The sequence below is a fragment of the Nipponia nippon genome, unplaced genomic scaffold, assembly GCF_047370975.1.
Source record: "Nipponia nippon isolate SJK-2023a ecotype South Korea unplaced genomic scaffold, ASM4737097v1 scaffold_1, whole genome shotgun sequence".
Lineage (NCBI taxonomy): Eukaryota > Metazoa > Chordata > Aves > Pelecaniformes > Threskiornithidae > Nipponia > Nipponia nippon.
In genome coordinates, this window is record NW_028262290.1 from 17,909,799 (window position 1) to 17,924,048 (window position 14,250).

Below are 14,250 nucleotides of genomic sequence, written 5' to 3' on the forward strand. Positions count from 1 at the left end.
CCTTCCTGATTCCAAGGATTGAAATGTGCTGAGGACCTTAAAATTTCTCATGGTAGCAAGACATGGATGTTTCGTTTAAGCTCTTTATGAGAAAGCAAAACAGGAAATGTAATTTAAAAAATGCTACATGTTCTACATATATTCAAGGATATTTTAAATTCTTCTTAATTGTAAATATTAATAAAGTTAGATGATGATCCAGGAAAAAAGGGCCTTTGATGATTAAAGTTATTGCGCACAAATATCATGCAAGTACTTTTCAAGTGCTATTTATGCAATATATTTTGACTACTTCTGATCACACAACTTAAAACAGAAGATATCACTTCATTTTAATACAGTTCAAAAGCTATTTTTAGCACGGTATGAAAATTACCATCCTCTCTTAGCAAAATTTCTCATTGTGATAAGATTGTTTAAAACAATTTTTTAGCACTATAGTTTACACTATAATAGAGTGATCACATGACATTGTATACAATCAGAGGACGGGTAATGTGGACACTTCAAAGGTATTTCCCATCTTTAACATCAAATGAAAGCTAGTCTTCTAAAATCACCAGTCTTGCACATCAGTTTAAAATGAAGCTTTATGAAATTTTTGTTAATTAAAATACAAAAGAAAAACTAATGACTCCATCTTGCAGAAATTAATCAAACTCATATTAGTTCAAAATTAAAAGAAAATTATTAGTCTTCATTGTCTTGTAAATCAAAATGAAAAATAAAAACTTTGGAACTTTCATTAAGGCAAGTTATTGAAAAGAAAAAATAATTTCAAATAATTTATTTTTAATTCAACATTTCATTTTCAACTAAAGATTTGGTGTGGATAGTCATTTCAAAGTGAAAGGCATTTGCCTTTTTATTTGCAAAATTCTATGTCAGCTGGATTTTCTTCCTTTGCACCTGAGTTTCCTTAAATCTGACAGTCTCTTGTGTACAGTTTTTGTTTGTAATGCATTAACACCTTGTCATAAAACTGCACAACCTCTATTACTCTTGTAGGTAAGAGCAAGTCTCTTCAGATCGCAGAAAGAGCTCCTACCTTCTTTATAACCTAATGTCATTATGACATTATGACACTTCTTTTTGCATTGCTGCATATTCTTGACACTCTTGTTTCTTGACATAAATTGGACTGATATGCGTATAGCTCAGAGGCACCAAGGTGAATCCAGAGAGGTCCTACTTGTATATAGGTGTGTGTATGCTTTTGTGCTTCTATGCAGGAATACATGTAAAAAATAATACATGTAAAAAATACATCTATATAGGTTCACACAAATGCACTTAGATATGTAATTACATGTTTGGATGTTATTGCATAAACCAAATAATGAAATAAATCTTCATAGTGTACTGAAAGAAAACATTTTGTAAACTACTGATGTTAGTTTTTTTGACTTAGACTTTATTATTTTTCACATAATTTAAATTTACAGTCTGAGACATTCATACATTAGCTTCTTTTTAATGATTCATTCTAGTCTGACTGTCCTTGTTCTGCTCCTTTTGCTTGCAAATCTTCAGTTGGACTTTCTTAAGAAAGAAGGTTAATTTTCCTGAAATATACACATTTAAAACTATAGCCAAATGGCTTTCCCATTTGGTTAAAAAAAAAAAAATTCATATTTTGCCCAGTTCTTTACATTTCACCTTTGTCCTGAAAAACAAAGAGGAATACTTTTTCTAGCCTTTCTTGGTTCAAATACTAAGACTTCCAGAATATGTGTAGTTATTTGAAAGATTTTTTTCTTAATTTCTCAGTCAGGGTAAAACATTTATAGTACATGTCTAGAATCTTTACATCCTTTCTTTTTGGATTTTCTAAGAAGAAGGGAACAGTTCTTACTAATATACATTTCCTGCAGAGTGACACCTTATCATTACACCAGTTTATCACTTGCACAGTAGTTTATCACTTGCACAGTATTTTATTTCCTTTTAATCTCTCATCTTCTTATCTTCCTAGGGCTTCTCTCTTATAACATTGCATATGTGCAAGGTACTGCATTCTACGACTGCCATGCTAAAGTGTTTCTGTGCCATGGAGCCAGAAACATAGGAGAAAAGAAAGAGATCTACAGACAAAGCAAATAATAATAACTATTATTTTTTGTGCTTTCAGAGGTTTCATAATAACTTTTTCATACTTTGTTTTATGATTGTGCTTGTATACTCTAAAGACATTACTCCTGTTGTACAGGCATAGCTACAATAATCTGTTGGAATTCTGTTATGAATCAGTAGCTTTTTAGGCTGAATTGAAACGATAGAAGTGAGAAATGTGAGTGCCATTCTTCATTGTAATTAAGTGCTTATCATGAAGCCTAATCATGAGTATTTAAATACTAGGAATGTTAATCAGCAAACTACTGACTGGAGTACTAGTCACATATGACTAATGAGTATACACTGTGCTGCAGGATATTCTACTCGTATCCTGGCACTGCATTGAGTTGATAGGGTGTCTCAGAAATAAAGATGCATGTTGTAAATATTAAAGCAGCATTATCTGTTCAAATAAGATAAAAAAGTGTGTGTCACCTCCTGTGTTAAAGTTTGTTTCAATCCTCTCTGCTTGAATGAAGTTTTGTGAGTCCTCCATAAGAAGCCGTCCAAGTTAATTTAAGAATAGTGGCTAGTTAAGTAAGAAAGAATATTGGAGTGGTCTTACATGAGCACAAAGTATTTTTTATTCAGTTTCCTATAAATCCCTACTGTTTTATCGCACCAGGGAATAACCAGGTGATATGTAAATCTGTCAGAGAAGTTGATTGTCAAGACGAAAGGTATTCAAGGAAAAAATATATAAGCATCACTGTTATAAATTAAATTTAAATTGATCACTTTTCTGAGCCAAATGACCAAGCAAAGGCATTGTACGTAATCCCCTCTTCAAATTTCTTTCAGCTCATCTCACTAAAAAACTGTCCTCACGTTTTTTTTTTCCCCTGGGTGCTTACTCATTTTTTTCATCTCCTTATTTTTCTGCTGTTTGTGGTGGTGTATGTGCTCTTTGAGCAACAAGTACTTATGAGAGGATTTCTGGATTCTGAGAGGATTCTGAGTCTCTTTGGAGACTCAACTTTATTTCATCATGTCTTGACTGGCCTGATAGTTGCTTTATATTTCTGAGGTCAATGCCTCTTTACACTTTCTGTCTTAAGTATGCTTTTGTTAAAGGAATTAAAAAAGCAGAGAAAGACTAAATGATCTGTTTCCAAGATTGCTTCTGTTTTGTATGGATTAGTGGAAAAAACAAGTACTAGAAAAAGCAAGTTATTGCCTAGAAGCTTTTTATCATTGTGAGTTCATGTGGGAACTAGTGAAAAAAGAAATTTTCAGTTTTCCTACTTCTAGGCTTATCCTGCTTCATTTCCATAACTCCTTATTACATTATTTCTGTGATCTTTTCTGTTATTTCATAGGAGCTGGACATGGATAAAAGAAAACACATGTTTTGGAGATTAATTTGGCTTCTTGTCTTTCACCAGAGTCCTTCAGATTCAGACTTATGGGACATAAATACTGAAATACAGAGTTCTTCAGTACATTGGCATTAGTCATGCAGTTCCTTGGATGGATTTCACAAAGCCAAATTAGGGATCTAAGTGAAACGGAGAGAGAATTAGGAATATCTGAAGGGTCCTTGTAGAATGCTGCTGTTAATTGCTTCTTTTTAATTCTGAAAGGGTTTTTCAATAATCCATCAGAGTCCATTAAAGCAGTATGATTGATGTAAGGTCTGTCATAGCAAGAAAGAGAGAAACCACTGTCAAAATACCAAACAGGTGTTTGCGATTGCTGATACCATCTGAAACAAGATAACCAAACAGATATCCAGCAGCACTGTGACACTGTTTTTCCTTGACAGAGAGAGCACACATGCTGTCTCTAAACAGGCATTTTGCTTTATAGTGCTTTCTAAATAGGATTTTTTAATTTTTTTGCCATAACTTCTGCCACTACTTTGGACTGAGCCTTAACTGGCACAAAGTCAGTGGAGTCTCAGAGCAGACTTAAGTAATTCTGTCCCTGCTTATAGATGATTTTAAGGATAGATGCTCAGAGTATGATTCTTTGATAATATAAAGTACCTTGATGATATTTGTGCCAAATGGAATGGATATAATAAAAGAATGCATCAACATATCCTATATAATATTTACTTATTTTTTCCAAAAAGAAAAACAATTTTGTGCTATAAAATAGTATATGCAAGTAATATTAATTTTTGTTAACAAACTATGTGTTTCTGGCTTTTCTTCCCTGCAATACAAACGAGCTCAAGGAGTTTAAACTTATGTCTCATCTTACTAAGGCATTAACCTGAAATTTGATTGTTGTATTAATTATATAGGATAATTAATACTATTATACTGATATTGTAAAATAGATATGTGGAGAAATAATTAAAAGAATATGATCAGGAAAGGAGCATAGTTTTAAAACATGGTTTACTTTGTATGGGTTTATTGAATTTGTTTTAACTGCTTCTTATATTTTTGCCTCTGTGTGTTTCCTCAATTCCAGATTTCAGACAGAACTCAATTATGATGTTTTGGAAGTTCACGATGGACCAAATTTATTATCTCCACTTCTGGGATCTTACAATGGTACACAGGTCCCACAATTCCTGTTTAGCAGTAGCAATTTCATTTATCTTCTCTTTACAACTGATAACAGTCGTTCTAACAATGGATTCAAGATTCACTATGAAAGTAAGTAATTCTGAATTGTATTATTTGATTTCCCCATCAAAGCTGATCCTAGTCATAAATATATAAAGGTGCAAAACTGTCATCTTTGGTAAATTCCTGTTATTTCTCAAACAGAGAAAGATTTAGTGATGGAAACCTACAAAAGGGATGACCAGTAATGTCACTTACAAATTAATGTTATTGCTGTACTGCTCCATGCCTTAAGAGTTAGAAGATGGGAATGGGAAGCATTTCTTCTGGATGTTGTTTTCATGTCTTGTTAATCTTATCTTTTATAAAATGCATTTTTGCGTGTGTAGAACGCAACACTACAGGCTTGGGAAAGAGTGGCTGGAGAGCTGCCTGGTGGAAAAAAGACCTGGGGATGTTGGTTGACAGCCAGCTGAATATGAGGCAACAGTGTGCCCAGGTGGCCAAAAAGGCCAATGGCATCCTGGCTTGTATTAGAAATAGTGTGGCCAGCAGGACTAGGGAAGTGATTGTCCCCCTGTCCTCAGCACTGGTGAGGCTGCACCTTGAATACTGTGTTCACTTTTGGGCCCCTCACTACAAGAAGGACATTGAGGTGCTGGAGTGTGTCCAAAGAAGGGCAACGAAGCTGGTGAAGGGTCTAGAGCACATGTCTTATGAGGAGTGGCTGAGGAAACTGGAGGTGAAAAGGAGGCTGAGGGGAAACCCTATCACTCTCTACTACTACCTGAAAGGAGGTTGGAGTGAGCTAGCTCTTGGTCTCTTCTGCCAAGTAACAAGTGATAAAACAAGAGGAAATGGCCTCAAGTTGTTCCAGGGGAGGTTTAGATTGGATATTAGGAAAAATTTCTTCAGCAAAAGTGTAATCAGGCACTGGAATAGTCTGCCCAGGGAAGTGATTGAGTTCCCATCCCCAGAGGTATTTAAAAGCCGTGCAGATGTGGCACTTAGGGACATGGTTTAGTGGTGGACTTGGCAGTGCTAGGTTAACTGTTGGACTTGATGACCTTAACAGTCTTTTCCAACCTAAACGATTCTATAATTCTATGGCTCTATGATTCTAAAACTGCATGAGATCAGGAAGATTATGAAAATCTAAGCAAATACCTGAATTATTGTCCTGATTGATGTACCTGTAGCTCTAACTGAAGATAATGGCAAATGTAGTTTACACTAATAATCTGAAAATCAAGCTATGGAATTATTTGATTATGGATTTTTAGGGATCTAAAAATCTGCATATGTGATTTGCTCTGACATACAGAAGTATTCTTTTTCCCTTATTGTAGTCATATAAACTACTCTGCAGAAAGATTCTGTAAGATTTCATATTTTATGAATTCTTAAAATTCATATAAGTTGATATATTATCATGTCATTTACTTTTTGTGTTTCTAAATATACCTTTGCTGTAATAAGTCATATTTTCATGTGAAATAATATCGTTCTGTAATCACTGTCTAATTTGGTTAGTAAAGGTCATGAGCACATTGTTATCTATGCATTTCTGTTTCATACTCCTACTTGTTGGAACTACCCTGTTTCATACTCCTACTTGTTGGAACTACCCCCAAGTAATTTTCAGATGTTCTTAAATTTTTACATTATTTCTGGCCATTTTAACTGTTCCTAACCACTAATGATAAGGATATTAAATACAATATATGTGGAGGTGACTTTGCCAACTAAAATTTGGGCTGATTTGAACTCCAGTGAATGTCAAGTTCTGGCTGTTTTTTGCAAAAAATCTATTATTTTCCCAAAATTCTTTACTTTCCTAACCTTCACCCACGTAATTCCATTTCTATCATCTTCTGCATTGTGAAGAAGTGATGATTTTGTTAAGTTCTCATCCATTCTGATGTTTAAAGGGCGACTATCCTTACACATCAGGAAAACTAGATTAATATTGCCAACAGAAACCACTACATTCTTAAAATTATTGGCTAAATGAATAATGAAATTACACTTTGGGAATGTGAACAGCAAAAAGAGGAAAGCTGCATTTATTATAAACATCCTTATATCAAAATGTTTCAATTAAAAAAGTTGGAAAGGAAATCTGAAGTTTCATTATAAAGGAACTCTTCAATTTCATTATAAAATCACTTTTTTCTAAAATTGATCCCCACAGTTCTTTTTATACTAGTGAAGAATGAAAGTTAAATTTACACTATCAGAGAACACTGAAAATATACGTCTTTACCATTTTTACACAAAATAAACTATTCTCAGTAGTTGTTTTTCTGCTTAACATCTTCTGTTTATATACAGACATCTCGTATTAATTTTATTTTTTATTTAATTCTTACTGGTTCATTGTCTTATATTATCCAGTACAACCAAATTCTGATTTCCCTTTTCTGGATAATAATAATAATGATTAATGGTCCTCTATTCAGCATTTCTCTCTTCAAATATCCTATTGAAAGCTGAAGTCTTTTATATATTCTTATTTTCTATGCTAATTATTTCTTTCCACACTGAATTTCTTTGTAAGGAAGGCTATTTTATGGCTTTTGTGTAGGAATAAAAGGAATAACACCCATAAAAAATCTTACACTGAATACTTCTTCTAATTTGCTAACTTCAGTAATATTCCTAGAATTTTTTCTTTCTTTGGTTTTCCCTGATTCTTTTATAATGACATTAAACTTCTCACTGGGAAATAATATAGAAGGTTTAATTTTTTAGCACACATTAAAATTCTCTTTATCAAGTCAACTTATCTTTACTCCTTTTTTTGCTATTTTTTATCTTCTCAATATCTCACATATCAAATAACATTAGGTGTGAGAATTATTTATGTAAATAATTGATCTATGTAAATATTTCAAGGATAAATACAAAAAGAAATAAAGAGCATTTTAGGAGGATAACAAAGTTTGATCAAGAAAAAATAAAGGCTGGAAATAAGAATTTTGAGTAATCATCAAACTTTTGAACATCAGCATAAGAGACAAAATCACTTAATGTTAGTGAGGTAAGATCAAACTAAATATCCTGTAAATTATGGGATGTTTTTCTCTGCAACAGTGGCAGGATGCAATTCATTATCCATAACATCTTATAACAGTAACACAGAGAAACATAATGCAAGGATAATTCACTGAAAATGTGTGATAATGGTGCCTTTACTCCCACTCACAGCACAATGAATTACTTAAATAAAAAAAAAAAAAATCTATAGGTTGTTTATTTAACTCTTTTATTTTGTTTTGTTTTGTTTTTAATCTAGGTGTAACTGTTAATACTTACTCTTGCTTGGATCCTGGCATACCAGTGCATGGACGTCGTTATGGACATGACTTCTCTATAGGTTCCACTGTCTCATTTAGTTGTGATCCAGGTTATAGGCTGAGTCATGAGGAGCCTTTGCTATGTGAAAAAAATCACTGGTGGAGTCACCCACTCCCAACTTGTGATGGTAAGAATGAATGGATAAAATACAGAGTACTTTAAAATATACACATTTTGCCAAACCATTATTAGTCAAAATGAGTTAAATGTTGGAGCTTGTAAAACCTTTATTTTTAGGAAAAAAGGAATAGTTAGAGGAAATAAATATTATATACCACTGTGTGATGAGATATTTAGTAACAAAAGTAGAGAATAATATATAATTCTTTAAATCAGCAGATTATTGAAGATATGTCTATCTGAATATATGTTATCATGAGCTAACTGATTGCCAATTAGCTCAAGGCGTGCAAGGTTAATGTATATCTGCTTGTAAAGCACTTACTACAAGCTACAAATATTTGTGTTTCGGTATCCATCTGTGGACACAGGTGTGCTGACATATGAAACATTAGATGTGATTTATTTATACCTGACTCAAAAACTGCATTTTCTCCTGTTTGATGTTGATCACTGCGTTCCTAGCTTGTTAAAAGAGCTTGACACCCTTCGATCACTGTAGGAACTGATTAGGGCCACATTATACCTGATGATTAAGCATATGATAGTTAAAACAGACAAAAACGATATCGAGTAACATGTCATACATTTTGGAGTCTCCACCATATCATTAAAAAAATCTGCTTGAAAAAACATCTAATAGTTTCAGTCCTCTCCTGTTATCTGAATTGTTCTTTTCAATGCATTTTCCCAGTTAGGGTGATATCAGTTATATTTAATATTAAGAAAGCATATTGTAATGTCTATTAAGTTGTGTATTTGAGATGTTTTCCTCTCAAAATAATTTTTTACCTTTGAGCATGGTACATGCTTTTCTGATGATAAAAATGTTATCAGGAATAATGTACCCGCTTAATTCTAGAGTAGTATTTAAAAAAATCTACTGAACTTTTATGAGCTACATAATGCACATGGTAGTATATTTTTCTAAAACAGTTCTTAGTGTCTCAGGACACTCAGAAAGAAAAAGCTGAATTTGAAAGAAGACCAATGAAAAAGCTTACTGAATCCTGTGTGATTTGTCCTATGGAATATATATTCATTTTTACTATATTTCTTTCTTTAAAAAATGGTAGGGGTTTTCTTGGCCTTCAGCTTATTTAGTTAGCAAACCCTTTGGTTTTTATATTTCAATAGGTTGAACATGTCAGCATATGGTGATACTCAAAATTTCTGGTGGTAGAAGGGGCATGAATAATCACTTTCCTGAAAATGGCACTCTGTAGTTCAGCAAGCCCATTTCCTAAAGGATTCTGCTTCTCAGTCAGGTTCTTGTAATGAAGAATTGCAGGCTTCCCACAGCTTACAGTCAAGGGGACCATATTTTGCTGAATAGGCGATAAACTTAAGATGTGTTTTCTTACAGTGATAGGCACTAGATGGTAACCATATAAAACAAACAGTATTAACACACTCCCTATGAATACTGTGCTCTGCTGTGAAATAAACTTACATATTGTGATAAATTTCTTCATGAAGATGCTGAACTAGCATGCAATTCATTAAGTAAATGAGTATTTTTTTTCCTCCAGAGCACATTGCTAAATGGCAATTGTCCATTGAATAAATATGCTCTAAAGGCAGGATTGAGTACATTTATTCTAGTAAATTTAATCAATTCATGGTTGAATTAATTTTAATTTCATTGCTAAATTTCTTCTCTGGTGGAATGTTTTTAAATAGTATCCAGAGTCCTTGCACCCCCAGGGAAAAAAGGGCATTTGCTAAATGGTCTGTTCTTTGCATAAACTGTGAGTATGGCTTTGTATTAATCATACCAGTAATAAACATATTGGTCACTGTTCCTGCTCATTTAATATATTACTCTGACAGTTTCTGAGGAGCAGAGTTCTTTCATGATTATTCTTTTTGATAATTGCATCTCTTTTTGATAATTACATCATGTAGTAATATGCAGACAGACCATGATACTTGTGCAGACAGATCATGACAATTCATGAGTGTGTTTTGGAGGAGGAGAAGGGTGTACAAAAGGAAAAAAAATTAGACTTCTTAGAACTAGCTCTTCCTCAAAGCAGAAGATCACGTTCACTGCAATTATACTCTTTGAAGGAGTGTAAGCTAATTTTTTCATAAGACATTTGGATGTTGCACAGATAAGCATGACAAAAAGCTTATCAGGGAAGTCACACTTCATTATCTATAGGAACATTTAGACAATACTGAGAATGATGGTTTAAAACTGAAGAAGCAAACTGTTTCCTTCCCTAAAGACTGGCCTGAGGGGGTGATTGTGACAGGCTGTATAATTCATTCATATTTGAATAATTGTTATGCATGAAGGATTTCATAGGTAATTTCCTTTAGTTTTGATTTTTGTGTGTATCTATATAGATAAGACATGCAACTATTCTTCAGTGCACATATGTATTCTGTGTGTGTGTGTGTATACATACATACCCAAACACAGTTTTACATATACAGAAGTATAGCAAAGCATTTCTGAAAAAAAAAAAAAAAAAAGATAAAAATAGTGCGCTCTGACCTTTGAGGATAATAGAACCTATTTCTGCTCTTTAAAGATAAATATTTAAGGAAAATATTTTCAGAATCATAGAACAGTTATAGCTGAAAGGAACCTCAGAATGTCGTCAACTCCAAATCCATACCCCAAAAAGCCGGTCCAATCTGGATGTTAGATCAGGTTGCTCAGGATCCTACACAACTGAGTTTTATCTCCAAGGGGGAAGATTCCATTTCTTCTCTGAGCAACCTGTGCCATTGTTTGGCCACACAATAGATATTCCTAACATCTACTAAGAACTTCCTATCTTCCCATTATTACCTCTTATCCTTTCACTGTGGTTAAAGCTACTTGAATTTATACAGTACTTGAATTGTTGTACAATTTTCAAGACAGCAACTCCACTATGTTAAAATAAGTTACACAACCATAAAATTAAGGCTTCTTCAAAGAATGAAAAGTAAAACATGATCTTTAGCAAACCATCAGTCTCTTTTCAAGAAATGAATTTATCTGTAGACTGTTACAAAGATGCTGTTAATTTCTAACTTTAGTGTTGTTAAGTATGACCAATTTCTGGATAGATGTCTTGGCAAAATACTTTTTTATTTCTTTCCAAAAGAGTTGGGCCTAGACTTTTGCCCTTTTTTTTTTCCTTCTTTGGTTCATGGGTAAACAGCTTTTTTATCTACATGGACCAGAGAAAACCAATCAGTATGACTGTGTACATTTATTTATTTTGAAATAGTTCATCTGAAGATGTGGTTTGATCTATATACCATAAACATGGGACACATTACCTAGGAAAACAAACATACAAATAAATAAAACCCATTCTTTTCAAATGAGAATATATACAGCCCTTCAGAAAATAGTCATACTTAAGAGAAAGCGAATAGATGGGTTTGAGCTTTGCTTAGAAAATATTACTTGTGTTATATTTACACCATTCCTGTCTAACATCTACATATGATTCCCTGGGTACCTATCTATCTGGACACCCTTGAATTTCTTGACTGTAATCTCCTCCCAGTGCTTAACAAATAAGAGAAAATTTTGTCTTATCATGTTCTTTCTGCATTAATATTATAATAGAATTTTGCTTTTACACTTTGAATATATGTGAGAAAACCTATTCCATCCAATATATGAAGTATTGTATTAATCCCATTAAAAATGACTGGAAAAGTAATGTAAAAGTTAGATACGTAATAAAGAGTGTAAAGTGCTTTTTATTCCCTTCATCATAACATGAAATTGCACGCTAACGCATAATAATTTTTATTCATTATTTGAATTAAGAATAAATATTGTCATTCCACTTGATCTTAATTTACTTAAGAAAATTAATAAAAAACAAGAAAAATGTTCAAGCAAGATGGAAAACATTTAATGCTTATATTGAAAACACCTAGATGTCCAAATGAATTAGCAAATATGACTTGTCCAGTACCATGAGGAACATATCCAAGAAATACGTCAGAGGTGTTATGTCATTTCTTTTAAGACATCTATAAGATAAACCCAATACTTTTATTAAAATACAACTGCTAAAAAACTTGCTGCAAATATTCAGTGTGATAGATGCCAGAACAGGAAATGGATAGCATGTCTTAGTCTGGTTTAGGTTTAAATAAGAAGGTAAGAATCTAACAGTTTATGTTGTGAGTAATCTAGGCTACACTAGTTTCTATTAGGTTAGCCTCTTGCATAATATGACTCAAGTCCAAGGTTTCTTTCCAGAACCTGATTATAATAATTTGATGTCCATATTGTTATTTACTTGTAACTACTTGACTGCATCCCATTTTAAGACATGTTACATCTTCTGTAATTAGGTGTCGTGGTTTAACCCCAGTCGGTAACTGAGCACCACAGGGCTGCTCGCTCACTCTCCCTCCCACCAAGTGGGATGGCAGAGAGAATCGAAAAAAAAGTAAAACCCATGGGTTGAGGTAAAGACAGTTTAATAGGACAACAGAGGAATAATAATAATAATAATAATAATAATAATAATAATAGTATACAAACCAAGTGATGCATGATGCAACTGCTCACCACCCACTGACCAATGCCCAGCCTGTCCCCGAGCAGTGATCGCTGCCCTCCAGCCAATTCCCCCAGTTTATATACTGAGCATGATGTCATATGGTATGCAATAGCCCTTTGGGTCAGCTGTTCTGGTTGTGTCCCCTCCCAGCTTCTTGTGCACCTGGCGGACCATGGGCAGCTGAAAAGTCCTTGACTAGTATAAGCACTACTTAGCAACAACTAAAACATCAGTGTGTTATCAACATTATTCTCATTTCGAACTAGGAAGACAATTAACTCTATCCCAGCCGAAACCAGGACATTAGGGAAGACAGACGCTGAAGTTTCTTGATCTATGAGGCACAGTATATAAGATTCAAATTCTAATTCACTGTTTCAATAATTTTAACTAGTTATATTTCCCTTTTATTATTAAATTACACAGTAAATGAAAATAACCTTAGAATTAGATTTTTAGTTGGAAGTTAGAGTTAATTAAGCAAATGTACATTACATAAGAATGTAATGGGGTCTCTGCACATATGTGCAGAACATGCACATATATACTTGTATTTAGATTTATATATACACAAACACACCTATGTATAAATGAGTTTATCTTCTCTTCATTCTGCGGTTCTTTCTGAACTAGTATATAGAATCATAGAGTCATAGAATAGTCTAGGTTGGAAAAGACCTTTAAGATAATCAAGTTCAGCCATTAACCTAGGACTGCCAAGTCCACGACTAAATCATGTCCCTAAGCACCACATTTACTCATCTTTTAACTACCTCTGGGGATGAGGACTCAACCACTTCCCTGGGCAACCTGTTCCAGTGCCTCACTACCCTTTCCGTGAAGAAGTTTTTCCTAATATCCAATCTAAACTTCCCCTGGCACGACTTGAGGCCATTTCCTCTCCTCTTATCTCTTGCTACTTGGGAGAAGAGACCGACCCCCACCTCACTACAGCCTCCTTCCAGGTAGTTGTAGAGAGCAATAAGGTCTCCCCTCAGCCTCTTCTTCTCCAGGCTAAACAACACCAGTTCCCTCAGCTGCTCCTCATAAGACATGTGCTCTAGACCCTTCACCAGCTTCGTTGCCCTCCTCTGGACATGCTCCAGCACCTCAGGGTCCTCCTTGTAGTGAGGGGCCCAAAACTGAACACAGTATTCAAGGTGCGGCCTCACCAGTGCTGAGGACAGGGGGACAATCACTTCCCTAGTCCTGCTGGCCACGCTATTTCTTATGCAGGCCAGGATGCTATTGGCCTTCTTGGCCACCTGGGCACACTGTTGCCTCATATTCAGCCGGCTGTCGACCAGCCCCCCCAAGGTCCTTTTATGCCAGGCAGCTCTCCAACCACTCTTCCCCAAGCCGGTAACATTGCATGGGGTTGTTGTGACCCAAGTGCAGGACCCGGCACTTAGCCTTGTTGAATCTCATGCAGTTGGCTCCGGCCTATCGATCCAGCCTGTCCAGATCCCTCTGTAGACCCTTCCTACCCTCCACCAGATCAACATTCCCACCCAACTTGGTGTCGTCTGTGAACTTACTGAGGTTGCACTCCATCCCCTCATCCAGATCATTAATAAAGATATTAAACAGGACTGGCC

The 14,250-nt window shown here is 34.5% G+C and overlaps 1 protein-coding gene across 1 annotated transcript in view; it reads left to right on the plus strand.

Annotated features, from left to right (window-relative positions):
- The window catches only part of CSMD3 (CUB and Sushi multiple domains 3), a 746,059-nt gene that overhangs the window by 439,127 nt on the left and 292,682 nt on the right, over nucleotides 1–14,250 (plus strand). The window contains exons 18-19 of the mRNA XM_087747332.1: nucleotides 4,540–4,727; nucleotides 7,936–8,124. Of these exons, the coding sequence (XP_087603458.1) occupies nucleotides 4,540–4,727; nucleotides 7,936–8,124 (377 nt within the window). The remainder of the gene's footprint in view (nucleotides 1–4,539; nucleotides 4,728–7,935; nucleotides 8,125–14,250) is intronic.